This window comes from Labrus mixtus, chromosome 10 (genome assembly GCF_963584025.1).
Source record: "Labrus mixtus chromosome 10, fLabMix1.1, whole genome shotgun sequence".
In the NCBI taxonomy this organism is placed as follows: domain Eukaryota; kingdom Metazoa; phylum Chordata; class Actinopteri; order Labriformes; family Labridae; genus Labrus; species Labrus mixtus.
This window is the reverse complement of record NC_083621.1, coordinates 3,791,971-3,812,313: the sequence shown is the minus strand read 5'-3', so window position 1 is coordinate 3,812,313 and position 20,343 is coordinate 3,791,971. Positions and strand designations below refer to the sequence as shown.

The window sequence follows — 20,343 nt, the reverse complement described above, 5'->3', positions numbered from 1 at the left end:
TGCAGCAGCTTGTCCACATGTGGCACATGCATCGTACAGTCGAAAAATCAGGAACATCTGCGGTGGTAAGACACAAATATCAGAATATGTCATATTTGTCATTGGTTCATGCACACAATGTTGCAAGGAGACAAGCTGCCAACAGGAGAAACATTCTGGCTATCCTATTACAAAATGAAGACCGTGTAAATAGGACACATTAAATATTTGTAAGGGTAAAGTGGGATTATGTAAGGAAGTTAATGTAAGCTCCTCACCTCAAATATAAGTCAATAAATACTATTGTGTATATGTTTATTAGTAACCACTTCATTTCTTAACATTGAATTAAATTCAAACTGACAACAGTATTATATCAGTAACCAAAAAACACTTCATGAATGGTAAAACACTTTTCACTTTGGAAACACAAGTTCAGACACCTGAAACATCCTGTCCCTACTCAGCGTGGACTGTGAGGACAATACCTCTAATTGAATGGCCACAGCGCTACTATCCGCCTCTACCTGGGAGATGGAGAACTAAAGAAAGACTTCAGTCTGTCAAGGCAGACAGTGAAGGCCTTGGTGGAGTGTCTGGGATACACCAAGGACCATGGCTGAAGCAAAGACCTCGAAGTGGGGATATATTTATACTGGCTGGCCAGTGCCACCTCGTATCGGGTGGTGTCAGGAGCCTTTGGTGTCCCCATCACCACGGTTCATGATGTTGTTCATCGAGTCGCTGGAAGTATCATCAGCATCATGAAGAGGGTGGTTCATCTCCCTGCTGCTGATGAGCTAGAGGGAATAGGGGAAGGCTTTGCCCACCTGGCTGGCTCTCATGCCTTCTGCAGAGCGGCTGGCAGCATTGATGGGACACACATTAGAATCAAGCCACCTGCAGCAAACAAAGAAGACTACCTTAACAGGTAACCTGCATACAAAATACCACCTATATAAACCTGTTTTTAATCCCATATCAATGTGATTGGTTATCAATTACATTTTGTGTTGTTCAACAGGAAGCTCTTGCATTCAGCTGCAGGTGGTGTGTGATCACAAAGGCCGCTTCCTTAATACATATACAGGTAGAAATGAAAGTCAGAAATGTATTAGTACAGCTTACACTGCTAAAGAGATTGTTGATCCAATAAATAATTCAGTCATCATTTACTGACATTAATACCTATGGAAGGTTGGGTTAACTTTAAGTCCACCTAACACTGCTGGAGTTTCTCAGGAAAAAGGTGTTGCAGTCATCTCACATACAATTAAAGTGAATGTGGACCAGGACTCACACTTACTGTGATTTGTATTTGTCACCCAACAACTGCGACGTCATTATGTTCATGTGTGAATTTCTACTTATCTCATGATTGTAAACATTGTAATTACTTTAAAATATATTGTATAATCACAATTGAATTTGTGATGTCACATTTCAGAAGTGTTTGAGACGGGCATTTTCAACATAATGTGTCCTGTACCATGTCAAGTACAATGACATATTCACAATACATCGCCCTTGTTCACAGGACTTCCGGGCTCTGTCCACGATGCCAGGGTCCTGCGGTGGAGTTCTCTGTACGTACACCAACTCTACCCTCCTCATGGCTGGTGTATTGTTGGGGATGGGGGGTATCCCTGCCTGGCTGCACCAATCAGCCTGATGACCCCATTCAGGGAGCCGGTGCAAAACCCTGTTCATGCACGATACAACCGGCATCATGCCAAAGCACGGTGTGTGGTGGAAAGGACGATTGGCATGATGAAGACGCGGTGGCGCAGCATCTTCCCCAAGGCCCTGGAGGTGAGAGACAGCATTAATGTGTAAATCTAAGTACACACTTGTTGAATAAGTGCTGAGCAGTGGCAATTAAATATAAGCAGCAAAGTAATACAGGTATGGACATTCTGAGACAATAATGAAAACAAAAGAGCAGCGTAATGCAAGCTATTCGAGCATGTTTACTTTCATTATACAGCTACATTAAACTTGTATTTTTTCCTGTAGATCAAGCCAACCTTTGTTCCTGCAGTGGTGTCGTATATACACAGGCAACTTTACTATTACGCCAAACTAACGTATATTTATTAAATTAATTAAGGGACGGAACAGGACACAAGAGGCCTTTTCCCAACGCCTGTTCAGTGGCCGCAGGAATGCAGCCCAAAAGGGACTTGAGTAAGTGGACGTTAAGTTATTATTGTTGTTAAGTGAGCTGAGCTGCTAGGAAACGGGCAGGTAGCATCACTGCCAACTCCTCACACCCCGATCTGTAACGCCTACAGATCATAAGAACAGTTTCTACCCCCCCCCTTTCTGATGAACGCTTAACAGTCCCAGAGTGTCAGACCTGTCGCTGTGAAGTACGCTTCAACAATCACCCACTCTGAATGTACATAAGACTATTTAAGACAAATTTTTATGTCCAATAACCTAAACATGTAAATACTGTAATATTATCCTCCTCATCAATCTATGCACACTGCTTATGTAAAAACTGTAAAAAAACTCTACCTCATGTCAGATGGAAATTAGCTCGCTTACTAAATCTGGTACAAAGCATCTCTCGTCTTCTGAGACTGTTTTTTTTGTACACTGTCCCTGATTCAAATAAACAATAAAACTAAACTAAATTAATCATCTGTGTGTGTGTGTAAGCATACATGGCCAACAAAGCTCATTCTGATTCTCTGCCGTTGTCACTTTAAATTGCCTCTCTACCTGTTTGAGTCACTTTATCTAGTCACTTTAAATTGTTGTTACTGGTTTAACTGTTTGTTTGTTTTTCAATCCACTTGCTTGTTTACTAATTTAACTATTCATAACCATCTTCTTGTCTTTGCGTTTTATCTCAGATTCCTACCTCTTAATTTTTAATTCTCATTTATCTCATGTAGCATCGCAGCAACATTTCGCCTCACTGTGTACATCACATATGCTTGAAATGACAATAAAGAGAACTTGACTTTGACTATTAACTCATATTTATATCCTGTATTGTGAAAAAGAGCAACTGCATGGGACGCCTGAAATCGGAAACTGTGAGGTGTAGATGTTAGAAAAGTGTAGTGGAGTGAAATGTGTTGAAGTAGAATGATAATGTAGGGTATAATGGAAGAAGATGTACTTCTCTCACTGGCTACATCAAACACTAGTCAAATGAATGATGAAACTTTCCTTCATCATTAAATTGATAACTTGTCTTATCAGAGGTTATCTCGTCAAGGGTAATTTAAAAAAAGAAGGTATAAACCGGAAATACAAAAAAAAAAACGAAGTGAACTCGAAAAATCATCTGGTGATTTTAGAGGTCGTTTTCTCTCCTTTAGGGTCACCTGGAGGTCGTACAGTTACGGTTACAGTGTGGTCATGTCCTGAATAAAATGGTGGATACAGCAGCAGCTTCTTATACACCTATCCATCACAGGAGCGGCGCACATGCACAGTGTGTTTATGTGCGAGTGAGGCAGCGATAATAAAAAACTCTACTCCCTCTCTTTTCCTCTCGCTCTCTCTCTCTCTCTCTCTCTCTCACACTCCTCTTGCTGCTCAGTCAAGGGCAGTTTTCGCTTGTTGGCACGGAGCGACATTCCGTCTGTCCTCGTTTTGTCGCTTTTTCTGCTGCTGCTGCTGCCTACTACGGGACATCTGTGATTGGTTCATCCCTCTCCTATCCTCCCTCCCTCACGCGTGATTGTATGTAAATCCGGTCGGGACTGAGCCAGTAGGTGAGGGTTGGGGCTGGTGGCTCCTGCCTCGGTGGCGCACAAGAGACCTGAGAGCGGACGAGGTGAGATCTCTCTCTCTCTCTCTTTTTCTCTCTGCGCAGACGGAGCTGTCCACTGCGCCGTGGTGCTGAACTCCGCGTCCTTCTTCTTCTACTTCTTCTGCGTGCTCTTCTGCGCGTTAGAGATATTCTGAGAACGGATTAACAACATCCCCTTTGGCTGTTTATAGCTGAAAACTTCCACAGAGGACATCTCTTTGCTCTACATATCGGGGGAAATAGCACCGCGCACCAGCCGTGGATTTGACCGGAGCTGCTGCGAGATTATCAGTACTTTGTTGAGAAGTGTTGCGCTCGTCGCTAATCTTTCTTGGATTATCCCCCTGGATGGTTTACCTCTGGGAACACAGGTAAGGAAATCTGATGTTCTGTATTCTTTAGTTTGTTATGTATGCATCCATCATCAACATTACGGGGACGCAACTATTTTAGATTTATCCACCAGGTCACTCTCATTGACTCAGAAAATACCCCCCCCCCCCCACCCCCCAATCTGCTACCTAAGGCTTTCACACATTTCTGTCCAGGTCCCGGAGGCAGGAATCAGCTGCTATCAGGATATTTGAAGTTATAGATTACAGTTGCTGTTATTCTGTGCACACCGAGCATCTCTGTGCATCGCTCCCAATGTGTGTAAAGACTCGCCACGTTGCCCCAGAGCTTTTAATTTATCCGCGTAGTACTTAGTGTGTTATTTTTTCCTCTTTTTTTTTTTGCCTTGGCACACTAATCCTTGAGTGACACCGTTAGCAGCAGAGGGATTATACTTTTGTTTTTCATCCTCCGCTCTGCGCCTGACTCATCTGGCAGAATATTACAGGCTCTCTAACGCAGGGGATGGACATTAATTGTGTTGTTTGATGGGTTTTGCGTAGGACAATTTTGGACTAATTTTTGTGTAAAGTCTGTGCAGCAGATGAAGTAGGAGCTAACCTAAAAAGCAGATTAAGTTGTGCCATCGATACCACTCAGATTTACAGCCTGGGATCCTTTTAAGAGGGGTCTGTAGTGGGATACATAGCAGGCTAATGGAAAGACATTACACACACAGGACAATAACTACCAAAAAAGGACAATTTGGATTCATTTACAACTCATTAGTTAACAAACAAAAACACAATTTACAATACATAAATGATTCATTCAGTAAGCACTGGTGGCTCACCCACTCTATAGTGCTTTATTTCAAGGCACTCATTGGAGAGCTCCATTACATTTCATTACAATGAGATTTGACAGATTTTGTTTGTTTTCAAATTACACAAAACAAATTAAGGATTTTTCAAAGTACAATACCGTACTATACAATATGATACGACATGATAAGAAACGATACTAGAAGATGCAGCGGCTGTGGCTCAGTTGGTAGAGTTGGTCGTCTCCGAATGAGAAGGTCGGGGGTCCGATTTCCAGCTCCTGACACTACATGTCCGATGTGTCCTTGGGCAAGACACTTAACCCCAATTTGGGGTTCGGCGGTGTGTGAATGTGTATGAATGGATGAGTTAGTTCTGATGGACTCTTTACTCAGCAGCCTCTACCATCAGTGTGTGAATGTGTAGGTGTGACCTGCGATGTAAAAGCAGTAGAAGAGCGTTACATAAGCTCAAGTCCGTTTACCATTTACAATACGATACGATACAACATGATATGATAAGAAACGATATGATATACTTTATTTTCCTCTGGGGGACATTTGTCTTGGACTCCAGTGCTGCACACATTAGTCTGCCTCTACAGTCGTATCAATGAATAAACATGAAAGACAAACAATAATCCACATGTAAACAGAGAAGCATTCTCCAAATGATACCACAGATTGCATATTTAACCAAAGTGAACAAAAGCTGTATTAAAAATGCAACAGAAAAAAGTATCATGCATTGCGATTAAACTTCTCAAAAGTATAAGCAATATTTTTTTTAAAAGCTTCCCATCGACACAAAATTATTACAAATTAGTTTTTGAAGTAGACACTCATCGGCCATTATATCAGGAACACCTTGATAGTACCGGGTTGGGACCCCCTTTTGCCTTCAGAACTGCCTTAATTCTTCATGGCATAGATTCAACAAGGTGCTGGAAACATTTCTTTAGAGATTTTGGTCTATATCGGCATTGATAGCATCACACAGCCGGCTGCACATCCATGAGACGAATCTGCTGCTCCAGCGTTCCACGTTCTGGTGCTCGGTTTGAAATTAAGCAGATGGCCTTGACCATTTCTGCATGCCTAAAGGCATTGAGTTGCTGCCATGTGATTGGCTGACTAGATATTTGCATTAACCAGCAGCTGAACAGCTGTACCAAATAAAGTGGCCAGTGAGTGTATATCGGTCTATCCATCACTGGTGCCAAAACACTCCATTGAGTATCTGTATCTTAAACTTTAAAGGCGATATGCGATTTTTCACACTTAAATATAATATAAATCAAGTATATCCTCTGAAAATAACTCTGTGAGTCATGACTGTCTACAATGGGTGTAACACCCGAGTCCCACTGTCTGTGATGTTTTCAGAGTTTTCAGAGTCCTATCTTCACTTTGTTTACATCGCCGGGACGGCCGGCTGACTCCTCCCCTCGCGTATAAAAGTTGTTTAATTGATGGACTAGAGAAAAGAAGAATAACATACTGTACTCACTGCTTAACTGTGTTTCTAGATCACGCTCATTTCAGGTAAATTTACATGTAATGTGAAGATACAAGCATAATAAAGATCGCTAGCATTAGCATGCTAACACAACAATGCAGCGCGAGTTGTTTTGGTTTCATGCTGGTGCTCAAGGGCGACATCTGCTGGATCAAAAAATCGCATCGTAAGCCTTTAAGTACATTTTGTGAATAATATTTGTGTGTCTTTCTGCTTAAGTCACATTTTCAGGGCAGACATTTTACTCATATTAGGATTTGTACATTGTGATATTTCTTCTTTTACTTCATGAACTTCCTCCATCGCTGATTGTGAGGACATTTTGGTAACTTCACTGATAAATGAGCACTTTCTGTATATCTCATCATTTGTGTGATTGTGTCTGGTGACAGCTCCATCCTGTAAAAGGATACAGGAACTCTAACACTGTCTTTGTTGATCCAAGTAAATCCCTCAGAGCATGTATGTTGTACTTGTTGTGCATTTGTGAGTCACACTGCGCGCAGACACTTAACCATCCCGGCACATTCTCCTCTAATTACAACAGTAATTTGAATTCTTGTAGTGGAAGCAAGAGTGCTGCAGAAAGCCGTGCAGTCTGAACGCTCAGCCATCTGCGGGGCCTTTACAATCCAGCTTCAAATCCCTGAATTCCCACAATGCATTCACTTTATCTGTGAGAGCTCTTTGAAAACCACAAGATACAATCTATTTCCAGTGGCGCTTTTTAGATGAATGAGGGGATCTGTTTTTTCAAGGCTGCACTCACTAATTGATTCTCCACTTCAGTAAACCAGAAACCAAGTAATGTATCATTCATATAGGCTCTACACTGTAAAGAACGTGCAGAGTATAATGAGAATTCCTGCTAAACACTCTAGTGTTCATAAATAACAGACTCAGGATATGAATTCTACAATTCTACAATTCACTTAGCAGACGCTTTTATCCAAAGCAACGTACATCAGAGAGTAAGAACAACACAAGCAAGGATCTAGAAAAAAGGGAACAATGTCAGTAAGAGCAAACGATCAGCTTTGAGTCTGATTGGACACACAGGTGTTGACAGGAAGTGACCAGAGGCAAAGCACAACATTGAGGGCAGTTCTTGAGAGCTCTAATCAGTATAGAAACCATCTTATAAGTCGTCGTTATCAAACAAAAACCATCGTCATTACCATCATCATCATCAATAATATGGAGACCATCATCATTAAGTTAGTAGGTATTCATGAAAGAGCTGGGTCTTTAGCTTTTTCTTAAAGGTGCAGAGGGACTCTGCAGATCCAATGGAGTTTGGAAGTTCATTCCACCACCGGGGGGCGACAGAGGAGAAGAGTCTAGTCAGCGTCTTAGGACCCTGTTGTGAAGGTTGGATCAGATGCCTTTCATTGGCAGAGCGTAGTGGGCGGGAGGGAGTGTAGACCTGGATGAGAGAGTTAAAGTAAGGAGGAGACGTTTTGTAAGCGAGCAGCAGAGTCTTAAATTTCATGGGAGCAGTAACTGGGAGCCAGATGAAGAAAGGAAAGAAAACGCTCATTTCCACAATGACTCCGAAGTCGTTCTGCACTTCAATCATCCTCATAGGAATATTCAAACGCAGAAGTAGACCAACAAAGCTGAAACAATAGTGTTCAGGTTCTCACCGGGAAAACATTTTTTCTCCATTACACATAGACCAGAATTAGTCTTTTCGTTCCCTTTTTTTTCCCCTTCCCACCCGGCATCCAATTAAACCATTTAACAACAGGTAGGGGATGGAGCCAGCTGAGTATAGCGGTGTTAATGGAGCGGCTCTGCTTTTCATTACAATGACTTTCCTGAAGCACCGCAGGGAGGCAAAGGCGTTTGAGTCAATACTTCTTTTCACTAGAAAGAAAACTCTGAAACTGATCAAAGCATTTCAGATGTGAGAGGAGAAAAAAAAAGCGGGGGTGTGGGCACCCAGTAATGGCAGCAGGTAGTGGGGGTGGGGGGCAGATTTGAATGATATGACAATAAAAAGCTGGGCAGGAAAAATGGAGCTGGCAGTGAAAATGTGAAAACAGCGTTTGAGGGTCTTCACAATGATCTCATCTCTGGCGTCCAAGCAGGTTTAGAAATCTTTACCGATGACAGGTAAGAGGCTGTTTTTTTGCAGGGCAAACTGGTTTTAAGAAGCATATTTTTCCCTGCAGCTCACTTTCCGAGATACTCCATGAGCTGCTTCAGGTCTAAAAGGTTTTTTTCCATTACACCCACCAATATTTTTTTTTCATCCAGCACAAGCCCCTCTAAAGCCACTGTAGTGTAGCTTGTAAGCTCCTAGTTATTTCTACTGGGACCCACATGGGATATCAAACAACTGTACTACAAGCTCCCTTTGGGGCTCTATTAGTGCTTTTCAAACATGTTCTCGTCAAGTTTGATGTGAACCAAACACGTTTACTGCAATATTATCACATAATGTAAAAAAAAGGCCATAATGGAAAACCTTCTAAAAGCAGTATCATGTCAGAGAGTTAAACTCTCAAAGTTTAATTGATTCAAAAAAGGTTGAAATGATGTAAAAAAATTAAAATTAGTGAGTAGTTTGATGGTTTTGGTTGTATTAGCGCAGGTTTTGTGATCTGAAATACCTGCGTCCATCCCAAGCAGCTGCCTCCAAAGTAGAAAAAAAGCCAATTCAGAATTAGAAAAGTGCAGTTCCTTGAGTGTCCACTTGAGGCTGTCTACAAAAGCCAAAATAAACACCAGGCCTCATATTTAAATTCAAATTTTTACAGCAGAAATAAACATGTGTACAGACTGCCACAAAAATGGTCTGGTCTTTGTAGATCATTTTTATATAGAATAATAGCTCACCCATTTTAATTATATTAAGGCTTAGAGTGATGGGGTTTGGTTACTTTGAGTGACAGGTAGATATAGCTGGCTTTCTGCAAGACATTACATCATCCAGTTCGGTCACTTAAAGATATAATTTACAACATTTTAAACATTAAAATACGATAGATACGAAGATATCCGTTTTGTTGGCTCTATGTTGATATGGGACAGCACTTACTTCAGCTTGTTTATGTTTCTCTCACAGTCTCAACATGTTGCATTCATTTGAAACCCTCTAACTCTTGGTCCTGCCACCACTTAACCGTGCCATGATGTGGGGGAAGAGAGGCGTAATGGTTGCATTTCATTGCAAGAGTACAACTGAAGGAGAACCAACAGACTTTCAAAACTTGAACAGCATATCTGAATGGAGATCAGTCTGAGATCACACACAGTTAAACAAAGTTTACTGTAGTTACCATACCTGGTTTATTAGCTCATTCAGTGATTATGATACCTTTATTTATTTTCCAACCAGTCTGTTGGAGTCAGGATTGTTTTAAGCTTTTCCTTGTAGGGTTTAAAATAATATTATTTGCAAAATGCGACCAACAACGCAAAAGAAAAATGGCCGAACTATAACCCCATATTTTTATTACAATACTGACCATGTCCCATCCATCCACCCAAACCAAAATATCAAACTATTCCTCATTGAAATAACACGTCTGTATTGTTTTTATTGCCAGAGTTCATATTCTCCTTCTGAGCAATGCCTGGTTTCACATTCACAGTTACTCACAATCCCACCTGGGAGTTGTCCATTACAGCCACAGCGACCTCGCCGGAGCAATATGGAGAGTAAAGCACTTTTAGAAATGGGCCAATCAGCGCTATCTGTGTGCTGTTTACTTCTTGAATCCTCCCTCTGCAGTCGATTAGGAACTCCTGCTATGACTGATGACTGTCCTCTTATAAATGTAGGGTCCATGTTTCAAAACAGGTCAAATAGAATCAGATGAAATGTTTCTGCAAGTAAAATCATTTAAGGGATCAAACGCTCTTTTAGAATCCCAGTTTAAAGGATTTCCATGAATGTTTTTAGAAAACATTTTTTTAAGGTTTAATGTTAAATCTCACTAAAGCTCAGCCCCCCACCCACCTCGGCAATAACACTTGTATTTATATACTAACAATGTATTCCCCCTTTCCCATCTCCCCCTTTTATTCCCACTCTGAGCTAAGCTGTAACCGCTGCCAACTCCCTTCTGTGTCTCCCCGTCTGTCTTTGTAGTTCCCCTCTTCAATACGTTGAATCTTTATTGTACAGCAGACCCACACACGTTGAAAAATCTTATCCCGCCGCCATGTTTAAGAGATATGTTATATCTCCCCCCGGCAAGCAGAACGTTTGTTTCATGATGTGAGAACCTGTTTTCCCTTTATAGTGAAGGTTTCTCTTTTATGGTTTTAAGCCCACTGTTTCTGGGGGATTTTAAATCATAGACTGTTTATCAGGATTAGACACAGCCACTGGGATGTCACTCATTGTCCAGGGAACTCACTTTTTGTCATTGCAAGCTTGTCCACTTTGGAGACCATATCGGAAAACAAGATGGATCCACTTTGTTACTGCTCTTTCCCATTTCTATTGAACTGGTACAGATTTGCCTTTCACATGTAGCCACACAGTAAAGTAAATCATGCTATAATCTAAGATTTCTCCAAATGGGACCATCACTCACAAACTGAACATCATGTTGTATTGCAGATGACCTCAGCCAAGCGATGAAGACCATAAAGTCTTAAGAAAGATGTTTACTGAGGTAATAAATCCACTGAGAAGTAGGGTCATTTTTCCTTTCCGCTTTCATCGATTGGTCTCTCTATTGCAACCATAGACTGTGTGTGAAATGTGGGTGTAGCCTTTTATTCATAATGAACACATACAGCCTTAAACCTGCATTACTTCTAATGGTCAGCAGGTGGCGACTCAACTGGTCGCAAATTATTTCAAACGGCAATTTTATAAATAGTGGCTCCATTTTGAATAAAATGGTCAATGTGCTTCAGGGCCTGCATGGCTACATGCGATTGATAAGTTGCTTCCATAGCGGCCTGTTAATCGAGTCAGAACAATGCATATCCACCCCTATTTTCAAATTTGCAACTTTACAGCCTTATTGTCATGCAATTAAGGAATAAATCTGACAAATTGTTCCCGTTAATTTCAAACAATTTTACCCCATTTTGGCGCAGTGTAGTTAAGCATCTTCCTGCTGCTGCAGTGATGAAATATAACGATACCACTGCACTTTTGAATTGAAATAATACCGCTGTAATTCAAGTTTTAGCTACCACCTACGAGCTAAGCATACAGGTGCAGTTATTCAGACTGAAGTTAGCGGTCAGCCACGCCACAAGAGCAGCTAGAGCACTATAATGAAGTGAATCACCAGAGACCAGTGGATGAAACCAAAACAATGAGCCAACTACAGTACAGTGTTTGCTAAATGGATGGCAAATGATTGCAACATCGTTACAGACGCTGGTCAAAGTGACATCCTCAGGTCGGCTTGTTACCAGTGATATGCATAACCATCATGGGGAACTATAGCTTCATGCATACAGGACCTGCATGACACGGAGAAAGCTGCTAAACTGGAACAGTGGAAACTGCTGTTGCATTAAACGGGGCTCATTGGAAGGGAGTCATTTGTACATGTGTGTACATCGATGAGTCGATGAGAAAAACTTTCATTAACAGAAAGGCACTTTGAAGCTGACAAGTCATGGTGTCAGATAAAACTGGTTTAACAGTGCAGCACTTATTAAGATAATGAATCTAAAGTCCAGCTTATAAAGTAGATTTATTTGCATTCATTTGATTCCCAAATCAGGGCACTGGTAGGAACTGCTTTCAATTGTTAATACGGACATTTGAAAGTATTTTAGTATTTTAAAATGTGCTAACTTGTGATTTACTGCTAAAATATTGAGTAAACAAAATCAATCCTTTGACAGCTGTAGTCATGATGTAACTGAGATAATAAGCATGTGCTGTAGTTGCTGTGATGATGCATGAATGTCTGGTCTGTGTGCAGTCAGGTCCGTCCGGTAACATTTCCACTGAATCACTTTTCTTCCCTCTAAGAATCAATCCAAGGCAACAGAACGAGCCTCTGTCTCCTGACTTTTCAAAGCAGCTCTCGATGTCTGAAGCAATGACCTCCTCCGCTCCGTGCCTTGATTGGACTCCGAGTGGATTGTTAAATTGTTATTGTCATGAGCCATTTCGTTCTGTAAAGCAGCAACAAGGCTTCTTTTAAAGCCGAGGTCGGGGTAAAACACAGAGACGCCTCTTTCTGCGTCTCAGCGCTCCTGTCTGGCAGATGGTCAGACCGTAATAGAAGTTGCACAAACTTTAAGGGCGAGGGTCAACAGGCTCTGGGTTTATGTGCTAATCCTGTCAGTGTGGTGCAGGAGGGCTCATGGCAAGTGCGACCTGAGGCATTTTTGAAACATGTTTCAGTGGCTGTTGGTGTTTCACAGTCTGTCTTTGACATAATAATGCTGTTTGTTTGCTGTTTGTTGGAGGTGTTTGGCTCTCTGGGAGGCGGTTGTTTGGGTGGTCTGGCCATGCGTTGCATTTTAATGGCATCCCCAGGTCGCAGGTCGCTGTTCGCTGGTGCCGCGGCCAAGTGTGACGGCATTGTTCCGGGCACAGTATACAGCAGATCTGCTCCGTCTGATTATGTAATGATTGTTAACAATGAGAGAGCCGATGTGTCTCTGCCAACCTTTTTTTTTTTTTTTTTGTTCCCTGCTCAGTTGTAACGACGTCCTGCACCTCACGGCATTTGAAATGGTCTATAAATTAAAAGGCTATAAAAGAAGAGTCAAGGTCTTTCCTGCTGATGCCTTGTATGTGGAGTCTCCTGGGATCATAAATGATTGTAATGTGGTCCATATAATGCCCGCTGTGTCCCCGCTGTCAAACCTTAGTCATACAGAACTTATAGACCCACAAAAAAGGGGTCCTGGAACCTCTTCTATGCAAAGCGGCTGTGAAACATTTTCCTGTCCTCAGTCATGTGCTCAATTGTTTAAAATTGTGGCTTTAGGATGAATCCAAAATGTGCAATTGGAGTTGATAGAAAACAGTTTGTATTCTCAGATGTGGTGCCAAGCAATAGACAGAAACCCTGCATGTAACAAAGGAATTATTACAATCGCTTCACTTTCTCACTGGGTGGTTTTATTCAGAGCTGTGATGAATGATTAACACACTAGCTAAAGTGTAAGGATGAATTAGTTTAAAAGTTTTCATTCAGTAACAACTCACAGTTTCCCTGTCTGGCATTTCTTACAGGACTGCCTGAGTGGATCAAAGAGAAGTTTAATTTACTCTCCACAAGAGATTTAAAGGAGAGACTCCTACAACCCCCCCTGCACATGTAGTACATTCTCATGTTTCCTAAAGTTAGTTTAAGCTTAACCCTGTGTATTTCAGTTGTGTTGTTTTAGAGTCGTGTAAATATGCTGCTAATCACTTTGAGTGACACCTACCCTGCAGCATTTATTCTAACAGAATGAATTATAATGAAGACATTTTCACTCTGGTGGAATAATTTGCCTCGTAGGTCACGAGTTGGTATTAATTTAATTCATAGTCAGCAAAAAAACTTCTCACAGGAGCTTTAAAGTGAAAGTTTGACATTTCAGAGAATATGCTCATTCGTCTCCTTCCCAGAAGTTACATAACATTATTGGAATTGGATTGGATTATCTGAAGCTAACATCTCAAAAGTACAATCAGTTTACTGCACATTGCACATATTGCACAAGTTTACTTTTTCTTTAAATTTTATTTTATTTACCATTTTGTACCTTTTGCACAATTTAGAATTTATTACGGTAAATATTATTTATCTTATTTTTACCTCATTTTATTTGATCTATTTTACCTTATCTTAATTTACCTTATTTTGGTTGTATTGCACCGCGGGACGGAGACAAACACAATTTCGATTCCACTGTATGTCTGGCATATTTTGAAATTGACAATAAAGTTGACTTTGACTTTGACTTTGACTTTGACTTTGGTCCTGTCATTTTTATACAGTTGATATAAAGCCAACACTTGCAGGGTAAAGAGAAGCTACCCGGGCTTTGTTCTTGCAGATTTTTGTTTTCCTAAGCTTGAAGTTTCTAATAACGTAGAGCCTACGCCAAGGCAAGTGGCCAAGGCATGTGAGTATTTATATATGTATGCTGTTGTGTCAGTACTCTTCTTAATTTCCAAGCTAACATCCTTTAGTGCAGTGGGGTCTCTATGCAACTGTGTTGAGCTTTTTCCCGCTTCTTTTTTACCCTTTTAAACAATGGCGTCCAAACTTAGCAGACCATGTTGGACTACTTTGAAATCATGCACAAAATATTTGCAAACAAATTGCCCAAAACTACAAAGACTCAAATTGAACATTTATATGAAACGTTACATTTTATAATCAAAAGTGGAATCTAGTTGAGATGCATCCCTGCAGTCAACAGGCCAGTGCTCATACACATAGGGGCGGCAGTAGCTCAGTCTGTAGGGACTTGGGTTGGGAATCGGAGGGTCCCCAGTTCAAGTCCCAGCACAGGTCTAGCCTGCTGGATTTAAAGATTAGTTTAAACAATCTTTCCTAAACCAGTCAGTAAAAAGGCTCGTTCTTAAATCATTCATGCCCAGTTGTCTTCACAGGGGATGTATCATAAACACGTTTAGTTATCAATCTAACAAAACATAATTTTTTTTACACATACACATCTTCAATAAAACAATAGAGATAATAATTATGAAGCTGAAAGAGAGTACACAGGACACAACTTGTTTACGAGATCAGAGACTAATGTGTGAGGGCCTGCAGGATCACTCAGTCAGTCTCAGTGATCAGCGCTCAACGCTCGCAGTCCACAACACAAAAACATCTTTAGTCCTGCTGAGAACAAAGCAGCTAGCTGAAACACATCAAAGGCTCATTAACGTCCCCGCCATTGACCATCTGAACTGTGGTTACCCTCAAACACCTTCCTCGTGTGTTCAACGCTCTGGATCCTTTCTCCTAGCTCTTGTGCATCAGTCTCACATGGCTGCGGCATCAGGCTTTGTTTGAATCCCACATATTTAGTGCAGGAGTCCTGTGGGATTTAAAAGTATCGCAGGTGATCTCTGTAGGGGGAAAATTCCTGCCTCGTTTTGTGTGTGATACTGCTGTTGCACCCCCCCCCCCCCCGAGCGCGAGGATCATTGAAATTCCACATTTGATTTCAAAAGTTTCTCTGCCTAGATTTGCACTGCCTGCCAGGATTTATAGCAGATTAACTTTGAAAGTGATTTAGCTCTGGGGTTTTGCAGTCCCTACCAGGGCAGTAAAATATATATTTTTTCTCATCCAACATTGCCATGCGTACTGCGGCTCACACATTCCCACATCTGAGATATTCCAAACATGCAGAATATGATGTGTTTGTGCGACCCTAATGTTAGCAGAAGAGTTTATTAAAACTTAATTAGAGGCCTGGGTGTGGAAAGAGATTGACAGCTGTGTAGAATTAAATATAGATGAGACACTGCCGTGTACTGTAAAGCAGCTTTTCTTATCACAAACATATGCATGCACACAAATGTATACAAAATAAACAAACATTACTTCAGTGGTAAAATGTACCCATGGTGCATTGGGGATTTGGTGAGGAGACACAATACGGCGGCATAAGTTCAAAGCTCAGTGTAATCACATTTTATGCGTTTGGATAGATATCTGACTGAGACAGATAACAGCCTCATAAAAAAGGATGGGGGGATAATGAATTATGTCATCACAACATGCAGCCAACAAATTTGCACAAGGGCCCCATCTCCCTTCTTTTATCCGTTATCTTGTGGCACGGAGATGCTCCGCTGTTATCCGCTTGGCATTTGGAGCCGTCGCTTCCTGTCTAATGAGCCGATGATATCGGAGCGGCGGCATCCTGGAGGGTTCAGAAGCAGGGTTGTAAGACGACAAAGTCGCTGCTTTGAAGTCCGGTGAGAGTGAGGGGTTCATGGTGCCTGAGATGTCTCAGCTAATTATACAGCATGGCAGGGAAGTCAGGGGGGGGGGGGGCTTGTTTGTAATGTATTGCAGGGAATAAGAAATGACTGATAGACGCAGGCTTGAAAGATGAGAATTGTCTCAACAACATAGTTCCCCTTGCAGGATTAATGAAGTAAAGTATATCTTCTTCAATAGTTTCAGTCCATGACAGAGGACATTAAACCTTTAGTTTTGTGTGTTTGCATCTTCTAGATTACTTGTGCATCTCATCACCGATTACTGTGGTTACAGATAACGTTTTTTTTTACACTAGTCTTATTTGTGGGGACTTATTCGTGACATAGGGAAAATGGGTATTATTAGGTTAATATTGTATAACTTTTGATTTACTGTCACTTTTCAGATTTTCTGTTTGGATTGTAATTTAGCTTTCAGGAGTTTTATTTCCCCCTGAACTTAACATTATGATGTGACGTATTAATGATTTAATTTTAAGGCTTTCTGTAGTTGTAGTTTATAAATTTGCTGATTCAGTGCTGACATCAGAACGATGATGGGTTGCAGGCTTGGAGCAGCTTCTTATTAAAGATGTTCTGTCAATTTAAACAAACTGTTCAACATTAAAAGAGTTTATGAAAATATCTTGGGGGTAAAACATTCACATGTTACATACGTCAGCTGTCTTGTCATTTCCCCCCTGAATTTTGATCATTTACCAAGTGTTGGATGCCATCAGTAAACTTCACACTTCACCACACACGGTCACATCTGAGAGCCACCCCTGAACAACCACAGCTTTAAGCTCTCGGCCCGCTGAGCAGCCCCACTGGACCTATAGGAGCTGGAGTGCACCTTAACTGTGGGTAATGAGGTAGCAGAGAGTCGTCTAGAGAGCCAGCTTCAGATTTATACTTTATTATAGTCCTGAATCAAGCTTGTTATGGAATCGCTTCTGTTGCAGCCTCCCTGCAAACACTTTGAGTTTTCAAAATCCTTACCTATTTTAACTTTGCCCAGAATCATTGCAAACATTCATTATCGAATACAATCTCTGAAAAACTTTAAATTGTCGTATAATTGTTGTTTCATTAACACAGCAGCAAAGAGAGTAGGAACCACGTGCATGCTACTACTTGCAGTTAATACCAGATAAGCATCTACAGACTTAATGGGAATGTCTTTAGCTATCTTCAGGAGTGACAGAACCTCAATTCCTTCCTTGAATGCGTTCTTTAACTTTCAGTAATCAGCACTTTGAGTCATGAAGGAAATAAAATAATGCTTCAAAGAGAAGGCCTAGTATCTGAAAACTGTCATGGCTGTCTCCAATAACAAGAAGAAAGAGTTAACAAGAGCAAATCCAGTGAAAAGTCTGTGTCAGTAAACATTTATAATTTCTACATTCTTTAAAGCTGAAATTACAGATTTTTTTTTGGGCCACCTGGGGGCAGTAGAGACAAGCTGTCAATGTTGAAAACATATAATTTTCGAAAGCTCTCCTGAGAAGGTTTTAGCTGGTTATGAAACAGACTGATACTGATGCCTTTTTATGACCTACAAAAGTAAACACGACCGTCAGTGATACATTTTCTATTTCTATATGCTAATTTGTAATGTCTGTAACGGCTGCCACAAGGGGCCGGTGTCAAATGAGACTATTTACAGCAAACTGAAGAAGACATTTGTTTATCATTTCCAACAACAAGGACTCTCCCCCCACTTACAGTTAAGGAGGATGGGGTTCACTTGAAAAACAAACTTGTATGAAACATATCTGAGCCAGTCTGTCCTGTCCGTGTGAACACATTGTTCAGAACAACAAATCCACAGGGAGTTTAACTTCACTCTCTTTTTTAGGAAATCTTTACTCCACAATATATTTACAAAGGGTAAATTTGAATATTTGCTATATTGATATTCAGAATGCCACACATCATACCATTAAAGGCAGAATGTGCGACAATTTCCACATAAATTTACAGCAGAGGTCATGACTGTCTATGCGCGAGTCCCGTTGTCTGTGTTGTTGTCTGAGGTGTGTTTACATGGACGGGGCGACCGCCTTATCCCCTTGTGTATAAAAGCTGAATACGATACTGTACTCACTGCTCATTTGAAAGTAATTTCAAGTAAATGTACATGTAATGTGAAGCTACGAGCTAACTAAAGAGCGCTACGCTAACATTAGCCTGCTAACACAACAATGCAGCTCAAGACAAGGACAATTTTTTCTTTTTTTGGGGGCTTTTTGTGCCTTTTAATGGAGAGATAGGACAGTGGATAGAGTTGGAAATCAGGGAGAGAGAGAGAGAGAGTGGGGAATGACATGTGGGAAGGGAGCCACAGGCTGGATTTGAGCCTGGGCCGCCCGCTTGGAGGACTATAGCCTCCATACATGGGGCGCGCGCACTAACCACTGCGCCACCAGCGCCCCAAGACAAGGACAAAGTGCGTCCCAATGTGAAAACTCCTTTGTGCAAATGCGAGGGGAGAGGGGTTGGGGGTGTGTCGCTGTAGGAGAGCGGAGGCTTCAGTATGGAGGAGGTGTGGCCAAACAGCAGTTTGTTTTGGTATCATGCTGGTGCTCAAGGGCAACATCTACTGGATCAAAAAAGTTGCACATTCTTCCTTTAAGTGTACTTTTTAATTCTCTGTACAGAGAAGCAGACCTCGCTGTCTTTCATTGCCCTTCCGGTCACATCGGTTTTTAAACCTTTCGTTGACTGAAGCAGACAAGAGTCGGTTGACAAAGTGTGAAAATATGAACCCTTTTTAAAGTTCAAGTAGGTGCGAGTTAATTATTCGGTGCAGTAAGACGACCTATCTCACTTCAAGGACTCCCATCAGTGTCACACTTTCTCTCCATCGGGATGTTTTTACCTCCCACCAGCACAGCACATGGCGGCAAGATGTTACATCATCATACTGGTGACTGAGTTAGACTTCAGATGCATATTGCAGAGTATTGAACTAAGTGATTAAATGTTGGGGAACCACAGTGCATACATTTGCATATCAATGTAGGAAGACTTTTTTTTTTTCACAGTACAGCATAAAAAACGCCTACATGTTATATAACGGCAATTATATTGATTTAAAATGTACACAAATGAATGCTAATTCATTAAGCAAATTAATTAATAGTCTTAATGGATTAGCCTATTAGCATACCTGCTCCTACTTGATATATCATGGTGATTATAGAGGGACATTAGGCAGCTCAAGTGCCTCTCATTTGGACGTGATCCAGAATATCTGGGAGATGATTAAGGCTGTGCCAGCTTTGGTGCCTCATCTTTTCAGGCCCTGCTCAGATTTAACCTAAATATTTGGACCCAATGTAAGCCCCACAAAGAAATCCCCTGTCTGAAAATTGCTCCTCAGATGAAAAGAAAGCGAGAAAGCACAAGAGGTATGTTGTAAAAGAAACGGGCCCTTTTCAACTCTTTTCTTGTTCCGAGGCCACTACTGCTCATTACCGTGCTCTGAAGACACCAAACCAGGGTACAGTTAATGAAGTCTCACACTTTCTTTGGCATTTTACCAATCGGAAAAGTAGGCTGCAGTGAGAGAGGCGGCTCAAAGGTTGGCTCGAGTCAGAGTAGTTAATATGTCATGTGACAGAAGGGGCTCTTTCCTTCTGAAGTGAAAGTATACCCCTTTGGAATAACGTTATAACTCATCAGGTGTCACTGGCAACCTCTTCAGTCACTTTCCCTCTGCCTTACTCCTCTACTACACATATAGAGATTACAAAGCTCAGACTGGTTGGAGGATTGGTAGCCAAAAAAAACCATGCCGTAGAGTGTTGCGTTCTTCTCCAAACTATTGAAAGAGGAAACATTCTTTCCGAACACTTTGATCTGAGGCCTAAAGTCGAATGTCATATGTGAAAAAATATGACAATCTGGGCACTCCTTTAGCATCACTTTTGTTTGTGTGCCAAGGTAGGAATATTAATATCTTCTGCTTGATCAAACAGTCAATTTAGCAATGAGAAACAAGAAACATCTGATAAGATGGT

At 41.2% G+C, this 20,343-nt stretch overlaps 2 protein-coding genes across 2 annotated transcripts in view; both read left to right on the top strand.

The window, feature by feature from the left end:
* The first annotated feature begins 389 nt into the window (after positions 1-389).
* On the top strand, positions 390-2,931 carry LOC132982568 (putative nuclease HARBI1). The gene is made up of 5 exons (XM_061049119.1): positions 390-910; positions 1,004-1,069; positions 1,517-1,791; positions 1,996-2,066; positions 2,886-2,931. Exons 1-5 carry the CDS (start codon positions 823-825, stop codon positions 2,929-2,931), a joined length of 546 nt encoding a protein of 181 aa, XP_060905102.1. The 5' UTR covers positions 390-822.
* A 638-nt stretch (positions 2,932-3,569) lies between these two features.
* The window catches only part of fstl5 (follistatin-like 5), a 208,602-nt gene continuing 191,828 nt past the window's right edge, over positions 3,570-20,343 (top strand). Inside the window, exon 1 of the mRNA XM_061047595.1 lies at positions 3,570-4,125. Within this exon, the coding sequence (XP_060903578.1) occupies positions 4,103-4,125 (23 nt within the window). The 5' untranslated portion in view covers positions 3,570-4,102. The remainder of the gene's footprint in view (positions 4,126-20,343) is intronic.

Excerpts from the sequence above, each read along its gene's own strand:
- LOC132982568 (XM_061049119.1), top strand. The coding sequence starts at position 823 with ATGCCTTCTGCAGAGCGGCTGGCAGCATTGATGGGACACACATTAGAA. Across the intron at positions 911-1,003 it reads AAAGAAGACTACCTTAACAG|GAAGCTCTTGCATTCAGCTG; the intron begins GTAACCTGCATA and ends GTTGTTCAACAG. Across the intron at positions 1,070-1,516 it reads CTTCCTTAATACATATACAG|GACTTCCGGGCTCTGTCCAC; the intron begins GTAGAAATGAAA and ends CCTTGTTCACAG.